General features: G+C 37.3%; 1 protein-coding gene across 3 annotated transcripts in view; it reads right to left on the bottom strand.

The window, feature by feature from the left end:
- Positions 1-26,974, bottom strand: part of LOC150081827 (LIM domain kinase 1-like) — a 360,820-nt gene that overhangs the window by 230,682 nt on the left and 103,164 nt on the right. For all 3 annotated transcript variants that reach the window (XM_090378920.1, XM_090378921.1, XM_090378922.1), the window contains one exon: positions 12,792-12,901. In XM_090378920.1, coding sequence (XP_090235046.1) covers positions 12,792-12,901 — 110 coding nt within the window. The remainder of the gene's footprint in view (positions 1-12,791; positions 12,902-26,974) is intronic.

Raw genomic sequence — 26,974 nt, 5'->3', positions numbered from 1 at the left:
CTATGCCCAGCATTTTAATGCCACAATCAATCAGTTATGTAATTTAAAATTGCTTCATTTTTGATTTAATTACAGTAGGACCTCTGATTAACCAACTTCTTTATAGCGATTTTTTTTTAAAAATTCCCCTTGGTAATTACATTTAAAATAGTTTCTGTTGAACAAAAAAATATTTCGGTATAACAAACGGATTATGAGATACAACTTTGTATGCATTGTTCTCACCTTGGGCCTTTAGGTAATTAGAAAGCGCAAATTAAGGGTGAAAGGGATTACCGTTTCACAATGTTAGTGGTGTCCCTAAAACCTGTGCAGTCACATACCGAGAAGTCGCGCTAGTCAATATTCTTTCCACAGCCAGTCATAGGATTAAGATTCCTGATACAGATAATAGCCTCTGATCAACCTGTGTTGTGGTTCCCTTTACTCTGACAAACTGGCATGTTTTTTTGGAGAAATGAGTGATCCACGCCTTCCAATAAATTTCTCCTGTCTATGTTTACATGGTCAGAGTAGCTGAATATCTGAGTGATTCCGACATTTTCCAGAATATTCCAAGAACTAGTGACAGTAGAAAAGTGTGGGGGGGGGGGAGGATTGAGGCAACTAAGATATATAAACTTTACGAAGGTGAAATGTTGGCAGATTTTGAAATTTTGTCGAGGCTTTCACTGTGTAGAAAATGTTCTAAAATATAATGGCATAGAGGCGATAATTAAAAAAAAAAACTGTATGCATTATATCACCAATCTCCAAAAAACCAGCACAAATTAAGGATGATTGCCAAAGAACTTGATGTGGAAACTATAAAGGTCGGTCGTGTGTTCAGGCCACGATGAGCAGCTTGTAGCTTGCAGGCAGCAATTGCAGGTTGGAGGAGTTATCCTGCCTTGTGCAAACATTTTAAATCAGAAGTTAAATATTCCTGATTATTAAATCGACTTTTAAATCTGGAATTTCTTAACCATTTGATCGACATCCTGCAGGAGCTCTCTTACCTTTCAGAAGCTTTACAGGTTCACTATCGTAAAAGCAGACAAATTAATCATTTGAACTATGAATGCTATTGCTAATTTGAAAAATTCAGAAAGAAATTATGAAGCGAAAATTGATAGCATGTTGAAGTGGAAAGAATTTGAAGGAATCAAAATCAAAAGTAGGAACACATTTAAAAAATTACCTCGTGACAAGTTATTAAATGCATTGTTTTATGCTTAAAGGATAAGTTATTAATGCAACAGTCATTTTAAATTTAATAAAGAAAATCATGATACCATAGACAACGAGGAATTGAAAGAAATTTTAAACCTAGTTGAAGCGACATATGCAGATGTTAGGGGAACCTAACAATAGAATGTAACGAAAATGCGAGACAAAAAAAAAAAGAAATTGTTGACAAATACTTGTATTGTTGAAATCATACTTACTGCAGTAGCAACTTCAGGAAGTATGATTGTGACAACACACTATTCAAAAATTCTAAAACGTTAGAACTCCACACACTATCGTATCCAGGTATCATCGTAAGGGGAGGCATGACGACCAGGTTTTTAAGGTTTTTTTTTAGATAGACCTAGAAACATTATACACATACACTTATACACATGGTTAAGAGGGTAATAAGCCACATTTGTACACCCCCCTAACTTGAGATATCATACTAGTCAAGAAAAATGCGTCGCACGCTCTGATCACATGACTAGTAGTGCACGCATGGGAAGCACCTCTGGTGGAAGACATGGATGACATCACTTCCGTGACTGATCAAATTTACTCGGTGGAAAGTGGGAAAAACTGTGAGCCAATTGTTAAAATATTCACAGCTCACCACTGCATGCACCTATTCTTACGCATGCCTACCCTAACACAGCCCATGTATTCACTTGTTCCATGATGATTTCCTGTAGTCCTTGATATTCCCAGCAACTCTCATTCCAGGCTGCTGCTGCTGCTTCCAATAGAAGCAGTGCAAGAATCACTTTCACTTCTGCCTGTGGCTACTGTTTATCTATTAGTCTGTGACTCCCCCTAAGCTAGGAGTTTTCCGACCCACTTAACACTGCCTCAATAGCATCAGTAAATATTCTTGCACCCTTTCTATTTAAATGTATCCCATTCCCTGTAGAAGCAGTCTCTCCTGTTAGCAAGCACAGACCACGCTGAAAAAAAAAAAAAAATTCTATCCCATGAGCCTTACACAATCTCTCCAGGGCCAAATTGATTGACAAGGCTCTCATCATATACTCCCTTCTATCTTGTCTGGGTAGAATTGCAGACAGACACTTTCAAATTTAACCCTAACTCGCAACTCTTTTTCAACCTTTTAGGGGAGAACTCTTTGGTTCTCCCCTGAGCCACAGCACTCCCGCTACTTTGTGCTTTGCTGCTCTAGTTTGGGGCATGATTTCTGTTTAAATATGAGTTTCCATTTTATACAGATGCAGTAAAAAAAAAAAAAATAGTTTGTCTAGTTCTTCTTTGAATTTATTCAAAACCATCCACTTCTAAAACAACAACAGCTGGTAACTTGTTAAAGCAAACTATTACGCATTGACTGAAGGCAACTCTCCGCACATCTATTCTGCAACCATTCTTCCTTAATTTTGAATTTATCACCACTCATGCATAATCTGAGCAAGAGAAAGAATCCCGTCAGCAGCAAGAGTTTGCTCAAGCCATTCAAAGCCTTAAATACCCCAATCAGATCACATCACATGTGCCAAGTTTCCACACACTGCAATTTGCAGAACTAAAGCCTTTCTTGGTAAAAGCACTTCTTTGTTCCCCTCATCAATATTGTTTCCCTTCTCCATTCCTAACACTCAGCAGCTCTACATCCATAATAAAATGAGGCCTCAGATCTATACTCAAGGTGTGTCCTGACCAGTGCTTTATACAATGGGATGATTACCTCCTTATCCATGCTAGTAAAAAAAAAAAAAAAAAACCCTAAGCAATGGATCATCCAGAATAGTCCCCCCATCAAGGAAGTCATGGAATGACCTCCTCATGCTCCGGTTATATCACACCCATGGATTTCTTTGTATGAGGTTACATAAACAACAAGGTATATGCACAAAAGTTAACAACATCAGTGAGTGTTAAAAGACTGGGTTGAACAGGCAGTGATTTCTATTTCTTAAGAGATGCATCAAAAAACTTGGAATGAAATAGACTACAGTCTATTTCATTCCAAGTGTGGTTGTGTGATAAGAAAATTCTTTGAGTTGCTCTATTAAATGCAGTAAAATGTTTTACAATACCTATTACAATAAAAATTTCAATCAAACTTCATAATCAGGTGAATAATTTTTATGCACCTTATATATAATTAAATTCCATTTATTTTTCTTAGAACTTTCTGTCCTTTGGATAATCTTTCTCTCCCCAAAAGAATTTGCTCAGTGGCTTCCTGATTAACTATTTCCATTGTTTATTTCAATGTCCATCATTAAAATATGTCCCTAAGTACAAAAAATTATTAACTTTTTAACAAAATTACTTATTAACTTGGGCATTTACCTACACTCTCAACTTTCTTTTAACTTACATAATTTTTAACTAGTTTTCAATGAAGATTCTCTATAACCTTATCTAATTTACATAATGCTCATCTACACATAACAATGATCCAATATACTTTTCTCACGTACATCTAATGCATGGAAAAACCGTTTTACCCTATACATCTATGATATGGAAAAACAGTATCAGGAAGGTAGAATCCTTTGATGCTCGGTTAAAATTCTCAGAAAAGAGAGGAAACCCCATAACTAACAGAAATAATAAGGGGGAAGTTAAAAAGAGAAGATAAGGATACTTTAGAAGCACAAAGCCATCACTGATGAAAGGAAAAGATTAAAATAGGGGGGGTTAACTTTTGTTAATCTGTTTCTGAGGTAGAAAGCAGTCATAGAAGATTTCCAGCATGCACTTTGTGCTGGCCACTCAGCAACGTGAGTAGTCAGCACAGAGTGAAGTAGTACACTCCAACATGCATTTGAGTTGTCTGGGGTTCAAACCCACATTATTGCTTAATATGGTTAATGATTATATTCAATGTCAGAATGATTAGTTGTAAAATCCTCTGACCTTCATAACTGCACTGGATTATAACCAGAACTTTTTTTTTTTTCTTTTAGATTAGACTAGAAATGCTGAAAGCTGAAGGAAAATAATATTGTGGTGAATGGTGTCATATATAAATTGGTACAATTTATCCATTAATTATAACAACATATAGATAGGGAAAGCTGAGTGGAAATCACAATTAAGTTTCACTCCTTAGCATACCAGAAGAGGATTAGAAATATTTGTTGAATGTAAAGTTTTTGGCAAAATAAGAGATTCTAGAGTTCAAATATTTGCACTAAGATAAATTACAGGATGTCATGGGAACATAAAATGAACCTATATTTTGGATTTACTGATTCTGACAAAGCATATGATAAGGTTTCACCTTTATAATTTTAGAATAATATGGCACTGAGGATAATTTTTTTACAAGCAATAAAATATTTGTATGAAAATGGTAAATCCAGTGAGCATTGAAGTTGAAGAATGTTTAAGGTATGAGGCAAACTTAATCCTTATCACCACTTCTTTTATAATTTTATTGCATTAATAAAAGAATGTATGTTACTAATAAACTTCACCCTTATTATTTCTGATTACTTTAGTTAAGGGCTTTCCTCTCTGTTCTGAGAATTTTAACTAAGCATCAAAATATTCTACCTTCCTGATACTGTTTTTCCATATATTTCTTAACTCTTCCAAAGGTTTTTCTTGGGTTTCTCTCACTCATAACTTAGACCACTTGCACTTTCCTAAAATTGGAAAGTGCAAGTGGTATTTTTTTTAATTTTAATATTTTTTATTTTCCCCAAATGCCTCTTTCTTGATTGTTGTTTAAAATCATTTTCTATAATGATACAGTCATAACACTTCCTTGTTTCCACAAGGGTAAACCCAAAAGTTGTTAATTTTAAATGAATTTATTTTATACACAATTTACGTTAAAAACCTTTGTTTGAAGGAGACTACCTTCACACCTTATGACTGCTTCCGGTAATTTTTGCATAATGCCATTTTAACTGTCTACTGAAGTTAAGCGCTGTCTAATGTGTTGGGTCATAGCTACACTCAAAGCTTCTAAAGACAGAAATTTCTGTCCCCACAGTGGTTCCTTGGGCTTAGGGAATAAATCATAATGGTTAAAACAGGCTGTAGAGACTGTGTGATATGAAGCCTTGCATTGCCATGGAGATAAGCACGCCTACTTCCACCATTTGCGGCCACTTCTGATGAATTTTTGGGCACAATTTCTGACAAAGAAATGTTGCAGGGTAGTCTCCAGTTATTGACCTTCCAAGTGGCATGTGATTAATGGCAATAATATCCTGTTAAGGTATGATAATAATATCCTGTTAAGGTTAAGACAAATGGTCATTGTAGGCCACAATGACCATTTGTCTCACCTTTGCAGGAAATATTTAGAAATGTTTATGGCATGGCAAAGATGAATAGTTCAGTTGTGCTGATTGGGACATCAGTTGAGGTTCAAAGTTGTGTGTCCATGTTTAATCAATGGCAACAATGCATTTTAAAAAATTCTTCACCTTGTTGGTAACATTCGAGTAACTGCTTTGCAATTTCTTTACATTCTGCTCATTATTCATCTGACAGCAAGAGCAGAACACACTGGGTAGCAGTCTCTCATTTTTGTAACACCACAGTTAAACTTCAGTGAATGGATGATTTCAGTATTCCAGAATTAGTCTTTTCAAGTTGGCTATTTCTTTACTGTTCATACAACTGTATTCCTCCAAAATGGTAGTGTAGTGTTGTCCATAGATGTTCTTGGTCTACCCAAAGACCAACAATAGACTGACGATGAAATCTTTGAAACCAACATGAAATCATGCTATGATCTACTGATGACTCACCTGTATTGCAACAATTCATAAATTTGTGTTATCATTCAACCACACAAAATTTCGATTCTGATAAAAAGATCTTTTATCTGAAAATGTAATCTGACTTGAACCAATATCACCATCCATTTTTAAAAGCGTCTATACAAACATTCAATGCAGGAACTCTATTTCAAATATGCTAATTTTGAGGATAAACTTCAAATTATTATCCTGATAAATACCAGTTGCATAGGTGTAACTTTGGAGCATGTGCACCATGTGCATTATATTGAGATAATGCTTGTATTATGTACTCTCCACATTAAAGGTGACAAATTTTATTTTAAAATAGTCAGTTTGCAATCAAGAGTGCAGTATGTACAAAATTACAGTAGCCTTTACTATTACTGATCTGGCTTTTTATAATGTAGTAATAAGTTATATGAGATTGTTAATACTGGGAAAAAGACGAATGAATTGGAACTAATTTATTTAATCCTCAGGATAAAAAATATTTAGTCATAAAAGCATTTATTCTATTTCTTCTTATTCCTATTCAGTGCATTAAGTGCAAACTAACATTTCTTTAAATTAGTTTCATTATATGTTTTATAAGCCTTATGCAATCTGAACAAATATTACATAAAAACTAACAGTTTAAAACAGTTCACATAATAATATTTCACAGATTAACAGTAGATGCAGGCAGAGGTGAGAGTGTCTCACACTGCTTCATTTTGAATGGGCAACAGCCTAGAAAGCAAGGTGCTGGATATTTAAAGGACTGCCGGGAATCATCATGAAACAAGTAAATACATCGACTGTGTTAGGGTAACTAAGAGTACGAATAGGTGAATGTATTCTTGCAGGTACACTAATGTCAGGAGTATAGTATGTAAACTTGTAAATTTGATAAATCTGAGGTGCTGATCAAGACATCAAAGGCAGATATTGTTGGAATATCAGAGACATGGCGTCACACAGATTTAAGGAATGCAGAATTGGAATTTGGAGAGTATAATGCATACAGATAGGACAGAAAGGGAGGTTATACTGTTAGTGAAGAAACACAAAATCTAAGCAACTGCATCCAGTTGATATGGGTGGAAAGTGCAATGCTGAGTCAGTTTCGGGTGATATAAGCACTGGGAAAGCAAAATTGAGAGTAGGAGGGAGTTAAAGGCTTAATGATTCTGAGAAGTACAATAAACAACTGTACAGAGAAACATAGTGGGCCAGTGAATCTGAATGACTGTGTTATAATGAGGGATTTTAACTTCCCAATTATTGACTGGAACTTGTTGGTTGGTCACTCGCACACTAGCAAGACTATTGCGGATTTACTGGATGACTATTGAACATGCTGCTGTGGAAAACAGGCAACGGGAGGAAGTAATACTCTATTTGATTAACAGCAGTGAAAATTCATCATTAAGTATTTGCAGATAAAGGAACCACCAGGGGCAGCGATCACTGTGTACTGATGTGGGATTTACTCAAAGATGTAACTATCATTAGGGGTAAAGGGAAGGGTTTTGGCTTTCGTAAAGGTGACTATGGTGGTCTGACAATTTTTAAATTCTATACAGTGGGACTAACTGATGATGTTACCAACAGCAAATTCTAAATGGAGAGCTACTAAGCTTATCATACCAATTAAGAAATATTGTTCAAGGTTTAGGCCTAAATGGAGGTCAGATGAACTGATGAGAGTCATGGCAGAGAAGAAAAATGCATGGGATGCATATAAATTAACAGGTGACACAGAAGATAGATAGATGCTGGTCTGTAATCAGTCACAAATGAGGCAAGGCAGATTACAAGAAATCTTTGACAAAGGATGCAAAGAAAAACAGCAGAGAATTCTTTACTTATGTAAACTCTAGAAGGAAGGGAATGAATCAGATTGGGCCACCTGATGTCAATGGTTTGATTATTGATGATTCTGCTCAGGTAGCTGACAAACTGAATGAGCATTTTGCATCTACATTCACACAAGAGGAATTCTGTATAGAAGTGGAGGCCAGAAGCTTATCAAACTCTAACATGGAGCTAAATAATTTTGTAATAACTGAGAGCAAAGTGGAGGAGAATTGTTGAAGTTAAATGTAAGAAGGGCTGGGGTGTATTGGATCTATCCAGTTATATTAAAGGAGGCAGCAAAGGAAGTAAGCAAACTCTTAGCCATGATTATGAGAGCATCCATGAACTCAGGGTAGGTCCTTACAGACTGGAGCTGTGCAAATGTATCTGCAATTCACAAAGAGGGGGATCAAAGGGTGACACGAGTAATTATGGACCTGTTAGTTTAACTTCTATTCCAGAGAAAATAATGGAGTCACTGGTTAAAGAAGCATTGCAGAATCATCCAGACAAGACTGCAATAATAATTCAGACACAGCATAGGTTTGTTAAGGGGAAGTCTTGTCTGACCAATTTGATTGGATACTATGATGTAGACACAAAGGAACTGGATGCAAAAAATAATTTTAATATCACATACTTGGATTTCAGGAAAGCTTTTGATACTGTAACACATGGAAGAATACTGCACAAATCGGAGAAGAATGGCATGAAGGGAAAGTTGCTGCTATGAATAAAGGGATGGTTGAGTGAGAGAAGACGGACAGTGGTAAACAATGGACGCTGCTCTTCATGGACTAATGTTATTAGTGGAGTCCCTCAGGGTTTTGTGTTGAGCCCATTGTTGTATTCTGTATTTATCAATGAAGGTATATCAGGCTTAATGTACAAGTTTGCAGATAATATGAAGGTTGGTAGCATTGTTAATATCATTAATCTAATGGTATCATTGTTAATGATATAAACAATGATTAACAGGATCTAGAAATATTCAGCAGATGGACTGAGGTGGCAACTGAAGTTTAACATTGACAAACACAAAGTACTGCATATGGGTAGCAGTATTCCCAGAGTAACGTACCAACTGTGCAATACTTCAATCAGGGTAGTGGAAAATGAAAAAGACCTGGGGGGGGGGGACTGTGCAGTGGAATATGTAGTTTTTTGAGCAGTGCAGACAGGTTGCAAGAGTAGCTCATAGTTTCTTGTCAATGACATACAGGAATTTTGCTAACAAGGATAAGGAGGTGATTATACCCTTGTATAAGGCAATGGTCAGTCTACACCATGAATACTACATACAGGAAGAATATAGAGCTGCTGGAACGAGTACAGAGAAGGGCAATGAGATTGGTGAGTGGAACAAAGGGTTGCCTTTACCAAGAAAGGTTTAAGTTCTCCAAATTGGTGTCTAGAGACTAGGCATATGCAAGGTGTATAAGACTGAGGTGCATAAAGCCCTGAATGGTTTGAGCAAGCTTAATGCCGAGGGATTCTTCCTCTTGCTCAGATTACGAATGTGAGAAGCAAAAATTCAAATTGAGGAAAGACAGTGGTAGAATAGATGTGCAAGAAATTTGCCTTTGGCCAGGAGGTGGTTAACTGCTGGAACAAACTTCCATCTGCCATTGTGAAAGTTAACAGCTTAAATAAATTCAAGGCAGAACTAGACAAACTTTTGGAGTGAATGGATAGGAAATGGGAAGGATTTTTTTTTTTTTTTTTTGACTAATGCTGTGTAAGCTTGGTTTCTTGCATCATACGCCTCCACTAATGCTAATTAATAAATAATGTGATTTTAACTGGCATATTTCATTAATATTAATTGGTGGGGGAGGTTAACATGTTTTTACATGTTGTTAGAGGAAGAATTAGAGGTGGGACAACGTTCAAAAAGTTAAAATATGATACTGGCTGTGTGAATGACCCATAAATTTCACAGGACTCTACTATATATGTATGTTGTTTATAAAATACTGTGAACAACAGTTATGATAAAATCTGAGATTCAAAAATTTTTTTGCTATATATATTTTTTTCTTTATATTCTTACTCCTTAACAACACTGTCCCCATCATTTTAAGATGTGTTATATGCTAGTTATATACTCAGTGATCACTGAATTGTGACTACCCCCATCCATAAAGGACCACGCTGCACAGCCCACAGTACAAAAAGTCAATCAGCCTCTTACACTATGCCACTGGTAATTTGGTCATGCAAATAATCGCAGTGATAAAGTAGTAGTTATGAGACATAGTAAAGACATCAGAGTTTCAAAAGTGGAGAGTGTGGAAGCGCTTGTGTCAGGTGCTTCCAAATTGGAAATGGCGCCGTGTAGGTGTACAAAGAATGGTGTTGAATGGGATAAACCACCTCCAACCAGCAGAACTGAAAAGGATTACACAAGGTGGGCAAAGGGTGCAGCACATTGAACGTGCTGAACAGCAGATCACTCAGTGATATTTTGCATTGCAATACAATATGGGGAATGCAAGAAAAATATCTCACTGCACTCATACATATGGGATTCCACAGCAGACAACCCAAAAGAGAGAGAGAGAGCGTCTTCTCACCACTGTTCATCGTCAATGGCAGGTGCTGTGGTTTCAACAACACACTGGAAACAAGTGTGCTTGACAGATGAGTTCAAATATCTGGTACAACATCCAGATGGATGCTGTGCCAGATATTTAATACAAGCTTTGTAATAATTTGTATGTATTATTATGTAATATAATAATACAAGCAAAACAAGTCCACTGACCAATTGTGCATGGTGCTCACTATCTAGGCAATGGAGGTGACTGCTTTGTATGGGGCATGTTTTAATACCACTGGTGCATACCAACCAACATTCCACTAGTTAGGTCTACCAGCAGCTCTTAGAAGACAATGTGCACCCTGTTGCGTTTATTTTTTTTTTCCTGGAACAGAAATGGAATCTTCCAAGATGATAATACACTATATTCATTGGGACTGCATTGTGCACAAATGGTTCAAGAAACACAGAAAAGATATCAACCATCTTGATTGACCTCCAAATTCACCTGAACTCAATCCAATTGAACACCTGTTGGACGTTTTGGAATGGGAAGTGAGGTATATGGACATGCAACTGTCATCTATTCTGACACTGTGGAAATATCCCTACAGACATCTTTAGACATCTAATGGAGTCAACACCTAGGCGAACAGCAGATGTAATCCAAGTGAATGGTGGTCTAACATGGTATTTGGTTGGTGGTCACAATTCAGTTCAGTGATCAATAAATGTGTGTGTGTGTGTGTGTGTGTGTGTGTGTGTGTGTGTGTGTGTGTGTGTGTGTGTGTGTGTGTGTGTTATTAACCTTAGGATGCAAGGAAGCCTGAGGCTTTTGCTGCACAACAAAAAAAAAAAAAAAAAAAAAAAAATTTGAGTTACCCCTGAGAGAGAGAGAGAGAGAGAACCAAAGTCAGAAATAGAGGAGAATCACCAAGAAAGGGAAGAATGATGATATCCAGCTCAGGAGCCTGGGTGTGCCAAGCCCATACCAGATACGAGCTTCTGGGGGGAATATACGAGGGTAATTTAAAAAATAAGTTTACACTTGACCGTTGTAGCCCAAGGGACATTTATTGAGGTAAGTAACATTATGCAATAGAAAGCAAATTCCTTGCACCACTTTTCCACAGTCACAAAGTCGGTGTAAACACTTCTCAGAAAGTGTGAATAAACGTTAGATTCCCTTATGATAGAAATTCACTCCGTGGTCATTCAGCCACTGTCGAACTGCTGTTTGCACCTGCTCATCATTTGCAAATCGTTGTCCCCTAGATGTTCTTTCAAGCTTACCGAAGAGGTAATAGTCACAAGGTGAAAGATCGGGACTGTATGGTGGATGTCGCCATACCATCCAAAACTTTGGAGCAAGTGTCATGTTGTGCATGCATTGTGTGGCATGGCGTTGTCCTGAATGAGAACAAAACCTTTGTGTAACTTTACAGGCCTCTTGTTTTTCATGGCTGTTCGCAAAGACCGTAATGTTTGGCAGTATGAGGCAGCATTAATTGTTGTGCCTTTTGCCATAAATTCTGTGTAAACAACTCTGTCACAGTCGAAAAACACAGTGGCCATGACCTTTCCTGCTGATTGTGCAACTTTGAATTTCTTCTGCACAGGCAATGTGTGTCTCCATTCCATAGAAGTTCTCTTCGTTTCTAGGGTGAAATGGTGCACCCACGTTTCATGACCAGTAATGATGCGGCATAAGAAGTCATGGCCTTTCACAGAATAGCATTGTAGGAAGGCTAGAGAAGACAAAAAAGTTGACCTTTGTGTTTGTCTGTCAGCGAACAAGGAACCCATTGTGCACACAATTTGCGATAGCCAAGATGTTCACGGATGATGGAATGAACACTGCCTATTGAAATATCCAACTCCTTTGCCATTTCTGCAACTATCAGTCTTCGATTATTGCAAATAATTTCATCAACCTGCATCACGTTGTCTGCAGTGGTCAGCGTTGATGGCCCTCCTTTTCAATCAGCATCCGTCAATTCTGTGCAACCACTTTTAAACTGCTGGCACCACTTCACTATGGCTGGACGTGGCACTGCATTTCCCCATACACCGCTGTTATTTCACAATGAATCTCAGAACAATTCAGACGTTTTGCCCATAAAAATCGTACTGTTCCGCATACCTCGAACTTGGAGTAACATTCTAGCTGACGTGCCATTACGAACGATTGCTCCTACACAACTGTTACCGCTACATCGATAAACTCACCTACCAGGGTACGCATGATATGAACTCCATTCTGCGCAGGCACCACATTGTTGCGCAATTATACCAAGAGATGGCGGCAGGTGTAACTTATTTTTTGAATGTCCCTCGTATATAATATATAATTTTTTAGAGACTTGGTAACATTTAACAAACAAAAACATATCTAGAATATCTGAGCTCCAAAAATAGGCATTCCACACTGATTAAATTATATAAAAAATACTTAAATGGAAAACACGCACCAAAATAATTTTGATCTTTCCACTAATGCATAAGATTCTCCATCTCCAATAAAGCCACCACAGTTTGTACATTTGAAACATTCTGGGTGAAATTTATGATCTCCTGCTACCTGCAATATAGATAAAGAAAATTATGCCTTACGGTATAAAACCAGATATAAGATAAAAATGCAAACTGAAAGTTAAATGATCATTTTGGTACATTATGAAGTACAATAAACTGCTATACAAGTGCTGCCATGCAAAAATAAGCTTACCATTTGAACTGTAACTTATCCAAAATCTGTATTCTCATCTAATGTAGAATAATAAGCACTCATGCATTAGCATGAGAATAACAGACTATGATTTAGATATGCATTCTAGAACTCTGGTCTTAAAAAGCAATGCTTCACATTCCAAATAATATGACAATACAAAATCTGTTATATATAGCATCAATAATTGTATCCAACCACCTATTTCAGATTATTTATTCAGTACTCCTATTAGACTACAGATATTTCAGAAATGAATTCTCCCTAAACTGCATAAAATGTTTGGGTAATTATATTGAGTAAACAAACAATAAATATAAAACACAGCGAGGAAGAAATCAAAGTTTGATTTGCCACTAAAAAAAAAAAATTAACACCACAGTTGTTGTTGTTGTTTTGGTTTTTAGGAGCATTAGCAACTAAGGCCATATTGCTCCGGGATATGCGGTGGTCATTCCCTGACCTTTCCGCATCTTCCGTATTTGGTGGTGACGGGCTCAAACCCCGGTCTAATCGAAAAGCATGTGATACGCGCTACTGCTCCTTCCCACCTGGCTACAAAGGCACCCTAACACCACAGGTAAAGAATTACACTGGTTTACAGTGTATCTGGGGTTTGAGTAAAAGTATGTGACAGTTAGTTATGAATGTTTACTGATTACTAAACCGAAGTCCGTTTATTTCTATCACATAAAGATTTTTTACAATTCATTAACAAAACATTACCTAGGTATTATACGCAAATGTGTACATAATTATAGTTTCTGCAACAGTTTACAAGTTTTATACCCCTATATTCATAATCAGTATCAAATATTTTGCCTCAAATACAACAGATTGTGCATGTTTAACCCGTAACTACACACTGCAAGGTAGCCGACCTTGACCCAGGAAGGTAGACGGCCCCCACCCCGCTCTTCCAGCCCATCTGTGATTCCCAGAATTTTATTTTCCAAGTGGAGTCTGGGAGACCTGTGTGTGTAGTTACGGGTTAAACTTGTCTGAGCATGCACTCGCTTGTTTGTACAGTCCACAGAGTGGACTGTACAAACAAGTGAGTGCATGCTCAGACTATATAAGTGGCACATCCCTTATGGCACATCCTATATAAGTGACACATCCCTTATGCGGTCACAGTACTCCTGGAAAAACCATCGTGAGCTCTTACTGTGTTTTAGTTTTCTTTTAGTATGGCAACCAGAAAGTATATAAACAGTCGCGGCATATTTTGTTACATGTTTGGTTGTTTTGTTCCCATAAAGCAGAGGTGAAATATTACAGATTTTGTAAAAAAATATTATTATGCATACTTTGACATAAAACTAGGTGATCAGGATAAATCGTGGGCACAGCATAAAGTATGCCATGCCCATGTGGAACATCTTAGAAAATGGAGTCAAGGAAAAATGGTGTGCTTGCCATTTGCTATTCTTATGGTGTGGCAAGAGCCAGTAAGCCATGCTGAATGTTACTTTTGTGTATGTGACGCTGAAGGTTACAATTCAAAAAATAAAAAGGACATCAAATATCCAGATCTACCGTCAGCCATAAGATCCGGTTCCGCATGGACCTGATCTGCCTGTAAAACCTCTACCAGAAACTTTGGAGTCCACATCTTCCACCGCAGCAGAAGCTAAAGAGGTTAGTGAAGATGAATGTTATCAACCAGAAAATATTTTAACACCACAGCAATTCACGCAAGTCTAACTGAACAATTTAGTAAGGGACTTAGGTCTTCCAAAGTATGCTGCTGAAATTCTGGGATCCAGACTTCAAGCGAAGAACTTACTTGCTCTAGGTACATCATTTTCCTGGTACAGAAATTGTGAAAGGGAGTTTATACAGTATTTTTCACAAGAAGGTCCTCTTGTATATTGCAGTGATATTGCTGGTTTAATAAGTGCCTTAGGAGCTCCATCATATGTTCCTAGTAAATGGAGACTATTTATAGCCTCTTCTAAGACTAGTTTAAAAGGTGTTCTCTTGTATAATGGAGATAAGTATACATCTGTGCCAGTTGCTCATTCAGTCTTCTTAAAAGAAGCTTATGACAACCTAAAGTTGCTTCTGGAGAAAATTAAATATCAAGATCAAGAATGGCAACTATGTGGAGACTTAAAAGTGTTATGTATGTTGTTGGTGCAACAGGGTGGGTACACTAAAATGCCACACTTTATTTGTGAATGGGACAGCAGAGCTAAAGCACTGCATTAGACAAAGAAGCAATGGCCTCAGAGGCACAATCTTAACACCAGGGTCAAAAAATTTTGTGCACGAAGTTTGGTGAAGCCAGATAAAATACTTTTACCACCACTGCATATCAAGTTAGGCATAATGAAGCAATTTGTTAAAGCCCTGAATAAGGATGGCAACTGCTTTAAGTACCTTTGCAGTAAATTTCTCGGTTTATCTGAGGTAAAATTCAAGGAGGGTATCTTCACTGGTCCCCAAATTAGAAAACTGGTTTTAGATGGTCAGTTTGAAACTACTATGACACGTTGAAAGGGAAGCCTAGATTGCTTTTAAAATTGTAAGGGAAAACTTTCTAGGAAATCATAAATCAAAGGATTAGGAGAAAATTGTTCAAAATATGCTCAAAAAAGCTTCGCAATTTAGGTTGCAATATGAGCATCAAAATTCACTTTTTGCATGCCCATCTTAATTTTTTTTCTCGAAAATCTTTCACAGATGAGCACATATGAGCGAAAAACAAGGGGAGAGATTCCATCAGGACATGAAGGAAATGGAGCAGAGGTACCAGAGAAGGTGGAATACAAGCATGATGACCAACTACTGCTGGTACTTAAAAAGAGAGAAACCTGGCACTGTACATAAAAAAAAAAAAAAAAAAAAAAAAAAAAAAAAACGATTAAACATTCTTTTCAAACAAAGAGATGGTCTGATTAATGAAAGTTTCAGATTTTGATTAATACTTGTTAGTATTTACGTATTTTTTGATATATGAAAATGTAATCCTATCAATTTGTCATTACTAAATACAATAAAGTTATATACTTCCAAAAAAACAATATTTTATTTCTTAAATCGTGATGTATCAGGATATGATAGAAAAAAATTTTAAGTCATTAGCATTAGCATTAGTAGAGGCATTTGATGCAAGAAAGCAAGCTTATGCAGCATCAGCCAAAAAAAAAAAACCCACTTCCACTTCACCCCTCTGTTCGTTCAAAATACCTGTCCAGCTGAGCCTTAAACTTATTTAGGCTATCAACCTCCACCACAAGGGATGGAAGTCTGTTCCACCAACCAACCACCCGCTGGCTAAAGGCAAATTTCCGCACGTCTATCCTACATCTGTCTTTCCTCAATTTGAATTTATGCCCTCTCAGGTGATTTTTCTGAGCTAGAGGAAGAATCCCATCAGCATTGAGCATGCTTAAACCATTCAAGGCTTTATACACCTCTATCAGATCACCTCGCTGGTGCCTAGTCTCCAGACACTGTAATTTGCAAAACTTAAGCCTTTCTTCGTAAGAGCACCCCTTTGTTCCATTCACTAATCTTTTTTTTAAACCACATATTTTAAACCACAGCAGCATATTTCAGCAGTAGGACCTATTGAAATTCAAACCCCAGTGAATAAACTTAAATTTGTAAACTAGTGTTATTCATTAGTTATTATTATCAGTGCTTTTTTTGTAAAAAAATATAGGTGCCGATACTCATTTTTTGCTATCAGGAAAAACTGAAAATTAAAATGATACGAAAAGTACTCTAAAAGTTTTTTTTTCCTGATATTGTTACTTTCGTAGTAATGTTTTTGGAATAAGAACAACAAATTTAGTATATTAACACAGTTTATTATGCATAAATTTATTATTCAAGTATATTAAAAAAATAAGTAAAAATATGAGTAAAATAAGTAAATAAATCGGTCAACTTCATCCTGAGTGCCCGGCACTCAGGATGAAGGGTCTGTTGTCATGAATGGTCGTTAGTATAGTATCTCAAATAGAGAGTTTTGTGGTAACTGAAAAAAGTTTATAGTACCCCAGCTTGGCCTAAAACTGAGGAACTAACGAAAAATTTGTCTATTTGAGTCTTTGCAGTTGGTTGTTGTGAATGACAAGGGTGGGAGTTATTTGTTGGATTTATTGGTGCAAGGGCTACTAAGGCCATAATGCACCTATTTCAATCTTATTTGGTACATGATTGTTATATTAAATAAAAGGATTCAGATCAGGTGATATTTGTTTATCATTTTGAGGAAGGTAAAAACATCAATATCTTGTCGGTCTCCGAGAATCTGTTGTAAGGTAAGTTTATTAGAAGAATATAGATGTGAAGAGAAAGCTGTTTTTCATTCTCTCAGATATAATGGACATTCAATGATCAAGTGGTTTACTGTGAGTTGAGTTTGACAGTCGCTGCATAGTGGAGGGTCATCCTGAGTGAGTAAATAACTATGAGTTAGGTGAGTATGTCCTATTCGAATTCTAGCAAGTACTACTTCTTCCGTTCTATTACCTCTTAGGCTTGATAGCTACTTCTTGTGATCGTTTTTAATCTGAAAAAGCTTATTGCTTTTTTCTCCCTGCCAAATGGATAGCCATTTTTTTTTAACATTGCTACGTATGATGCATTTTAAATCTGTGTAAGGCATCTGCATGTCTGATTTTATGTGACTGGCGTTCTTGGCTGCAAGATCCGCTTGTTCGTTTCCTCTGATTCCAGAGTGCCCAGGTATCCAACAGAAAATTAATTTTTGCCTGTTTGCAAGAAGCTGCACTAACTTGGTTTGAATTTATTGTAGAAATGGATGACTGGAAGGAAATTTACACTGAAGAGCAGATACAGCACTTAAGGAATCGGTGTAGATAATAGTTTGAGGATATAATGACTGTTTTACATTGTCTAGAGCTATCAGGATAGCATACAGTTCTGCGGTGTAAATACTGTACTCCAAAGGGAGCTGCTGGGATATTGTAATGTTTGGTAGAACTGCAGCTGCTCCAACTTTACTATCTGTCTTGGAACCATCAGTGTAAATTTGGGTAAAACTAGAGAACTGAAAAGAATGAGTTGCATGGATCTGCTGAATACTGAAATTTGGAAGTGCATTCTTTCCCCATTGTTGGAAATGTTGGTCAACGTTGGCCAAGGGTATTTGCCATGGTGGCATAGCCGTGCTAATATCTAGAATTATGTCATTCATATTTAATTCCCAGCACGTAGTTATGCTTTGTAATCTAATGCCACATGGTTTATTCTGAAAAGGTTTATTTTGGTACAAATTATGCCATTTTGGGGTGAATAAATACTGCTTTATAGGATGATGTGGGAAACTTCTGATTTTTGCTGCATAACTTAATAACAGAGCTTGCCGACGAAGAAATAGGGGTGATTTGTGTGCTTCCGTATAGAGACTCTGAACTGGCGATGTACGAAAAGCTCCCAGTGCAATTCGGAGAGCATTGTGATGTACTGGGTCGAGCCATTTTAATACACCTTCTCTAGCTGAGGCATATGCAGGTGACCCATAGTCTAGTTTGGATCTTATGAGCGACCGGTATAAGTGCAGCAGCAGCATGTACAGATCTGCACCCCATGACACAGCGGAAATTACCCTGAGGAGATTCAGCTTCTTTAGACAGCTTGTACGAAAATGCTTAATATGCTCTAAGAAACTAAGTTTTTTATCCAGAATTAGTCCAAGAAAGCTAATACTCTGTTGAAAAGATATTGGATGAGAATCAAGATGTAAATCGGGATCTGGAAGTAAATTCCGTTTACAGCAAAAATGAATTGCTGTTGTTTTTTGTTTTGAAAGTCTGTATCCATTATTTTTGGCCCACTGAACAAGCTTGTTAATTGTACCTTGAAGCTGCCTTTCAATGAAACGCATGTTTTGTGAGTGGCTTGATATTGCCAGATCGTCGGCATACAGATAAGTTTCAACTGTGTCGGGAATACATTTGGTAATGGAATTAATCCTGAGAGAGCAGAGTGAAATCGTACCTGAAAGGTCCTATTGTCAAAAAGTTCTGGATAAATTTTGGAAGATGACCACGAATACCAGATTCATAGAGATTGTGAAGAATTCCATACTGCCAGGTTGTATCAAAAGCTTTTTCGATGTCAAGACATATCATCACTAGGTGTTCGTTCCTGAGAAATGCATTTCGGATGTTTCCTTCAGCTTTGACCATAAGGTCAAGTGTTGATCCAGTTCTTCGAAATCCATATTGATTTTGACTTGGAATGCATTCAGTCTCTAGGAACCATGTCAATCTGGCATTAATTATTTTTTCTAATGCTTTTCCTATACAACTAGTTAACGCTATCGGTCCGTAATTTGCTGGATCTGAATGGTCCTTTCCTGGTTTTGGGAAAGCTAATAACAATAGAATGACCCCAACTGGTAGGGTAGTAGTCTTCACCAAAGATTCTATTATACAGTTTTAGCAGAGCAAAAAGGAATTCTTCAATCAAGTGATATATCATGGCATAGTACACTCCATCAGGGCCAGCAGCACTATTTTTGGATCTTGCGAGTGCGCAATGTAACTCTGCCATGGTAAGGGGTACATTATATGGATGCTGTCGTGAAGTATTGAAATTGAGATTATATTTTTCTGCTTGTACTTTATGTGCCTGGAAACTTGGCTCAAATGCGGTTACAGCAGAGATTTTTTCAAAGGTTTCACCTAATGTATTAGAAATATCGAGAGGATTGCAGATTTCTTTGCCTTTTAGATATATTATCGGAGTGGTTATAGGTGGATATTTTCCATTAATTCTTCGAACTTTAGTCCAAACAGTTCTGATATTTGTGGTCCTGTTTATAGAGGAGGCATATTTAGACCATGTCTCTTTTTTTTGCTTATTCGTTGTATGTGACAAGATTTAGCTCTAGCTTTCTTGAACTGTATGAGATTAGCTGTGGTTGGGTATTTACGAAATAAGTTCCAGTATCTATTATTCTCTTTTTTCGCATTGCTACAGGCTTCATTCCACCATATTTTTGGGTGGGAGCGAGTTTTCATGGATGATCTGGGTATACTGGTTTCTGCAGCTGCTATCATTTGCTGAGTTATGTAAGTTACGGCAGAGTCAATGGTGAGGGTCTCAACAGTCTGAATATCTAGATGTGCCAGCTCTTGATATTTCTTCCAGTTAGCTTTGTCGAATTTCCAAAAAGTTTTTATCTCAGTTTGAGGAGGAGAGTTAGCCGATAGTGTGCATATTACTGGAAAGTGGTCACTATTTCACAGGTTATCAGTGACCGTCCAATCAATAAGAGGAAGGAGGTTTGGCGAACATATTGAAAGATCAATTGCAGAAGTTGACCTTGAGGAAAGATGCACGTACGTGTGAGTCCCATTGTTTAATAATGTTAAGTTGTGCCTTTCAAGAAATTTTTCAATTAACTGACCTCTCTTATCAAGGTGCGAGGAACCCCATAGGGGGTGATGCCCATTCCAGTCACCCAAGATACAGAAAGGTGGTGGCAGCTGGGTAACTAAATCATTCAAAATCTGCTAGAGAGTATGAATAGTTTGGCGAAAGGTATAGGGAAACAACTGTTACCGCTATCTTAACCATAACTCTAGCAGCAATTGCTTCTAAAGTTGTTTGCAGGTGGGACTGGTCTGAAAGGAGTTCTGGAGTTTACTAGCAATGCTACACCTCCATGTGCTGTATTAGAGTCGTTCCTATCCTTTCTAAGCATTATATGATGTTTTATGCTCATAGTTATTTTAGGGGTCAGGTTTGTTTCCTGTAGACAAAGAACAGCAGGCTTATATTCGGTAATTAAGTCATAAACATTGTCTAAGTTAGCTCGGAGTCTGCGACAATTCCATTGAATGATTCTATGCATTATTGAGGATTATTGGGCGTGTCTGCTTGCTTACGGGATGTGGTCTGTTTGCACCTGTCTAGTATTTTTTCACTTTTTGGGAAATTTGGTCTAGTGACGTCCATGTCCTCCTCTTCTGCATGAAGTTCAAGAAGTGGATCATCTCGGTGTGATTTTCTATCTATGTCCATGGTATCAGTACTGGTTTTTTGATTATTTCTTTCAGAGCTTGTTTGATTAACTGGCTGTTGTACAGAATTTTTATCTGGCGGTATTGTCAATGGTGTGTTTACCGAATGAGTTGATCGCTGTTGGGTAGGCTGTTCTTTTAGTGTAGCGAGACTGACCTGGCCCAATTAGAAATTGAGATGCTTGGCGGAACTGAACAATCTGTTTGTACTGTTATGGATCGTTGCTTTTTTACAACTGAAGAATAAGATGGCAATTTATTTGAAATTAAACAATGTCTTTTTGCTTCTTGGTATGGCACCTTGTGTTCCACTTTGTACTTTTGTATATTCTTTTCAGTCTGCCACTGGATGCACTCCTTTGAAAATGCTAAATGATTCCCCTTACAGTTTGGGCAGCTTTGTATTTCAGTGGGGCAGTCTGTGTGAACATGCTCTTTTGAACCACAGGAGGCACAGGTGGTTACATCCCCTGCAGACTGCTTGTGAGTGTCCAAATTTTTGGCATTTAAAACACCGGACTGGGTTTGGAATATAAGGTCGAATTTTGCACCTTAAATATCCAGCTTTAACAGTTGTTGGTAAAATTGGTGTTTTAAATGTAAGAATGACCGTTCGGGTAGGAGTAAGAACCCCCAACTTTCTTAATGACTATAATTTTGGCATTTATTACATTTTGATCGCCTAATTACTGAACGATTTCCTCCTCAGATACATTAAGGAGATCCCACTCGGCTATTACTCCTTTAGTGGAGTTTAAGGTGGCATGCGGGGTAACCTTTGTGGGAATTCCACCAAAAGTCGATATTTTTAATAGTTTTTCCAAGTGTTTATTCTCGTTCATCTCCACTAGAAGGTCTCCGGATTTTAATCTTCGAACCATTTTTGGTGGGCCCGCCACATTCTCAAGACATTTCTGTATTAAGAATGGGGAGAACTTACTCAAAGGATTGTCAGTCAAAGAATGCAGTATTAAAAAAAAGAGGAGCAGGGTTTCTGTTCCTTCTTTTTTCTGCTGTTTTGCATTACCTGCATTTAAGTCTTCTCTGTTTGAGAAATCTGGATCATGAGATCCATAAGTGGCATGTCTGTTTATGTCCATCTTTGCTCCTTTTTGCCCCGGGAGAGTGTTTTTCTTCTCCCAGGTTACCAGCCCTGCTAAGTGGAGGCAGGAGCGGTGCCACCAGTGACCAAGCGGTTTAGTTAGGTTAGTACGGATTATATATATATATACACAAGGAAAGAAAGGTGTATTTCCTTTCTGGATTCTACTTCAAAGCTTTTAAGTAAAGAATCACTTATGAAAAACAAGAAGAATAGTGACACTGGAAAATAAATATAACTAATCCGCTGAGAAAGAACGCTATGTATCGCACAAAATATCGCTTGGGCACTATCACTTGGCACTCGGGGCCAAGGGTGGGAGAAGCGACTCCAACCTCTTCCTGGGGAAGCAATTAAAGTCTTGGGGGAGATTCCATCAGGACATAAAGGAAATGGAGCAGAGGTACTAGAGAAGGTAGAATACAAACATGATGAAGTGGCTGGCAGGTGAGGGCCGTGCGAGACTCCGCACAGGTGCCTCCCCACCACTGCTGCCTCAACACTGGCTCTCTGAGTACCTCCTTGCCGGAACAACTCCATCTTTGAAAATTGTTAAAAAATACTTCTCGTCGCAAAATTTATAAATGACCTTTATAACTAACTATTTAGCAACCTTTTTTGTCACCAAAAGAAGATTTGCTTAGTAGAAAGAAGCGTGCTATCGAAGTGCAATAAAAAATTGTTTTTTTAATTTTAACGCAAAAAGTAAATGATAGATTTCAATCGAAATAGTTTACCCTTAATAAACACCGAATAACACATAGCTAATGTGATTTTTAAATTTTTAGCTCCATTAGCGATGGAAATAGAGGGGGAGGGGACACGAAAATTACATATTCCTGTCTGGCGCCACCATTTTTAATTTAAAAAATATTTTAAACCTACTCATTGAGCTCTTTCCAACTGTGTATAATAAGCTATAGGTTGTCGACGAAATTTTTGTTCCCCCCATATTTTACCCCCCCCCCCCATTTCTCAGACAAATTTTTTTCAACAATGATCAATATGGCATTATGTTGGCCCACATGATGTACAAATCCATGCAAAATTTCAAGTAAACAGGTTGGGCGGTTCCAGAGATACAATGCTGTGACAGACAGACAAACAACCGAGTGACATTATAAGGGTCCTACAGCCCCTAAAAATAAATAACATAAATAAAAATAATTTAATAATAAAGTTTTTGTAGAATATTCCAAATTTTTATTAAGTTCTCATCCGACACCCTCTGCCGACTTCTTTTCTTCCTCTTTGTGTGTCTCTTGCTTAATGACATTTTCGGAGCAGCCACGAATCAAAATATTTTGCTGGATCGAAGCGGGTCAGCAGTGGGCCTACAAACAGTAGTAAAGTAACTGTTTTTGTCATCAACGAAGCTCTGGCTGGGCTGACAATCAGATTCATTTGTGAAAATCCTCGTTCACATTCACTTGATGAAATTGGCATCCTACTCAGAGCTTCCATCAAATGCTTCAATTCTTCCAAAACCATCTTTTCAATTAGTCCCAAAACCCACAAATTGTATCTCTTTCATTTAACTGTAACCTAATTGACAATTTTCTAACTTATGTTTCACCAAATGCCATCATTTCACATTTAGAAGGTTTAATACCTTCGTTGTCCTCATTTTCTTTCTCTCATCAAAATTGTTACTAGTTCTTAATATTTGATGATTTTTTTTTTTTTTTGAAACTGGCCAAAATGTCGGTGTCATTTGGATATTCAGGTACTGTGAACATGTAAACAGATATAGGGAACATTTACAGAAAAATTTGAATAGCACACTTTCGTGAAACAACAGATGATTATTTGTCGGGGTAAAAGAAAATCATTCCCTCTTAATTCTCAAACAGGACGCTTACAGTTGATTTGTAGTGGTGTCCAACCCATGGCCCACAAGGAAGGTGAACTGAAACAGCATTTTAAATTTTGATAATTATCAAATAAATTTTCTCATTAAATGTTTTGTTCAGTAAATGTAATTGTGTATTGTACTTAATAAAATTTTCGAATATTTTAAATTTTACTTTTACATGTAACAAGATATGGAAAAAGGAACACACTAAAGGAATCTAACTTTGAATTTTTTTTTAATATGGCTTCTGTACGGGAAAAGTTTGGACACCACTGCAGTTGAAGGTGGACCAGAGCCCATTGGGAATACCACTTAATCTGCTCACTGCTGACCAGCATGACTTCTCTGTATGTGGAACAGATGTTCGGATAGGTTTTACCAGGTACCACTAAGTTGTAGAATGGTAATCCCTTTAGCCATCTTAATTCGTGCAGCAGCACTAATTGCCTAAAGGCCAGAAATGCAAACAGTGCATATCAAGTATTTTCTCTCCTAATCCGTTCGCTATGTGAAAATTTTCTCGCTCAACGGAAATTTTAAATGTAACTTCCAGGGGGAATTCATAATGATTCGCTATAAAAGGATTTCATTAAACAGAAGTCCGACTGAGTAATTTAGAATTATATAAAAATAGTTATACAGTTTTCTATAGAAAATATCTTATAGACAGTGAAAAATGCAAATTTAGTTAAATAATTTTAAGCTTTTTTGAATAGCAAATTTAAGGAATATTACAAATTTCAAAGTGCATTACACCCAAATGTCACATGTCACTGTTAATAAAGATTCCAGTACGCCGTACCATCCCAAAAAAAGCACTGATTATTATTATTTATTATCAATAGTTAAAAAGGTTTTGATGCAAGAAATCAGGCTCATACATCATCAGCCAAATAAAAAAATAAAAAATCCAACAATTCCCATTTCACATGTACATCCCCTTGAACAGTTTATCTAGTTCTTCCTTAAATTTATTCAAACTGCCCACCATTCTTCCTCATTTTAAATTTAGCCCCCCGCATGTGTGTATTTGTGTCGTCTGAGAAAGAGGAAGAATGCTATGTTGAAAAAAAGCTGCAAGTTAGGGTTGAATTTGAAAGAGTCTACATTCTGCCCAGACATGATAGGAGGGAGTATATGATGAAAGTTTTATCAATCAGTTCAGCCCTGGAGAGATTGCGCAAGGCTCATGGGATAGAATTTTTCTCAGCGTGGTGTGTACTTTTTAACAGGAGAGACTGCTTCTACAGGGATACACTTAAATAGCAAGGGTTCAAGAATATTTACTGATGCAATCGAGGCAGTGTAAGCTGGGTCAGAAAACTGATAACTTGGGGGGATACACAGACTAATAGATTAACAGTAGCCAGTGGTAGAGGTGAAAGAGATTCTTGCACTGCTTCTATTGGAACGAGCAACAGCCTGGAAAACAAGGTGTTGGGGATTTCACAGACTGCAGGGAGTCATAGTGGAACAAGTAAATAAATGGGCTGTGTTTGTGTAGTTAAGAATAAGAACAATTGCATGTATAATTTCGCAATACACCAATGCAGGAGTTTAGTAAATAAATTTGATGAATTTGAGGTGCTGGTCAAAACATCAAAGTGGATGATGCTCTTCCAAAAGCAGCACGTTCGAAAGGCAACGAGGGAGTAATACTCTTGATATGGTTGTTAGCAGTAATTATTCATGAATTTGCAGAAAAAGGAATCACTACGAGTCAGTGCACAATGTACAATGTACTGATGTGAGATTTACTTAAAGATGTAACTACCATAATGGGTAAAAAGGAAAGGTTTTTGCTTTCGTAAAGGCGACTACAGTGGTCTCAGAGATTTTATAGGCTCTATACAGTGGGACCAACTGATGATGTTACCAACAGCAAATTCTAAATGGGAAGCTTTCAAAGAATTAATCTTGGAAGCTACTAGGCATTTTGTACAAACTAAGAAATATTGTTCAGGGTTTAGGCCTAAATGAATGCAGATGAACTAATGAGACACATGGCAGAGAAGAAATATGCATGGGATACATATAAATTATCAGGTGACACAGAAATCAATGGTAGATATAAGCTGGGCTGTAATAAAGGTACAAAGGAGGTTAGGCAGGCAAAGGCACATTACGAGAAATCTTTGGCTAAGGATGCAAAGAAAAGCAGCAAAGAGTTCTTTAATTATGCAAACTCTAATCAGATTGCTGGATCATTAACAGTTGATGATTCAACTGTTAATGATCCTGCTCAGGTAGCTAACAAACAATGAGTATTTCGCATCTATATTCACACATGAGGAGTTATTGAGGGAGGGAAATGCCAGCGTTTGTTAAACTCTAACAGAACTAAATGATTTTGTAATAACTGAGAGCAAAGTGGAGATTAAATTGTCGAAGTTAAACATAAGGAAGGCACCTGGGGCAGATGGGAGCTATCCAGTTATATTAAAGGAGGTGGCAAAGGAAGTAAGAAACCCTTAGCCATAATTATGAGAGCTTCCTTGGACTCAGGGGAAGTTCCCATGGACTGGAGATGTGCAAATGTGACCCCAATTCACAAAGAAGGATCAAAGGGTGACAAGTAATTATAGACCTGTTAGTTTAACCTCTGTTCTGGGGAAATTAATGGAGGCACTGATAAAATATGTACTGCAAGTTCATCTAGACAAGATTCAGTTATAGTTCGGACACAGCATGGGTTTGTTAAGGGGAACTGTTATCTGACCAATTTGACTGGATACTATGATGTGGTCACAAAGGAACTGGATGCAAAAAAAATAATGTTGATATATTATATACTCGGATCTTAGGAAAGCTTTTGATACTGTTGCACATGGAAGACTGCTGCACAAATTGGAGCAGAATAGCATTAAGGGCAAATTGCTGTTATGGATACAGGGATGGTTGAGTGGGAAAAGACATAGCGGTAATAAATGGGCACTGTTATTCGTGGGCTATTGTTA

This window comes from Mastigoproctus giganteus, chromosome 8 (assembly GCF_048544385.1).
Source record: "Mastigoproctus giganteus isolate SK-2022 chromosome 8, ASM4854438v1, whole genome shotgun sequence".
Classification (NCBI taxonomy): domain Eukaryota; kingdom Metazoa; phylum Arthropoda; class Arachnida; order Uropygi; family Thelyphonidae; genus Mastigoproctus; species Mastigoproctus giganteus.
The sequence above is the reverse complement of the archived record's forward strand: the minus strand, read 5'-3'. Positions and strand labels throughout refer to the sequence as shown.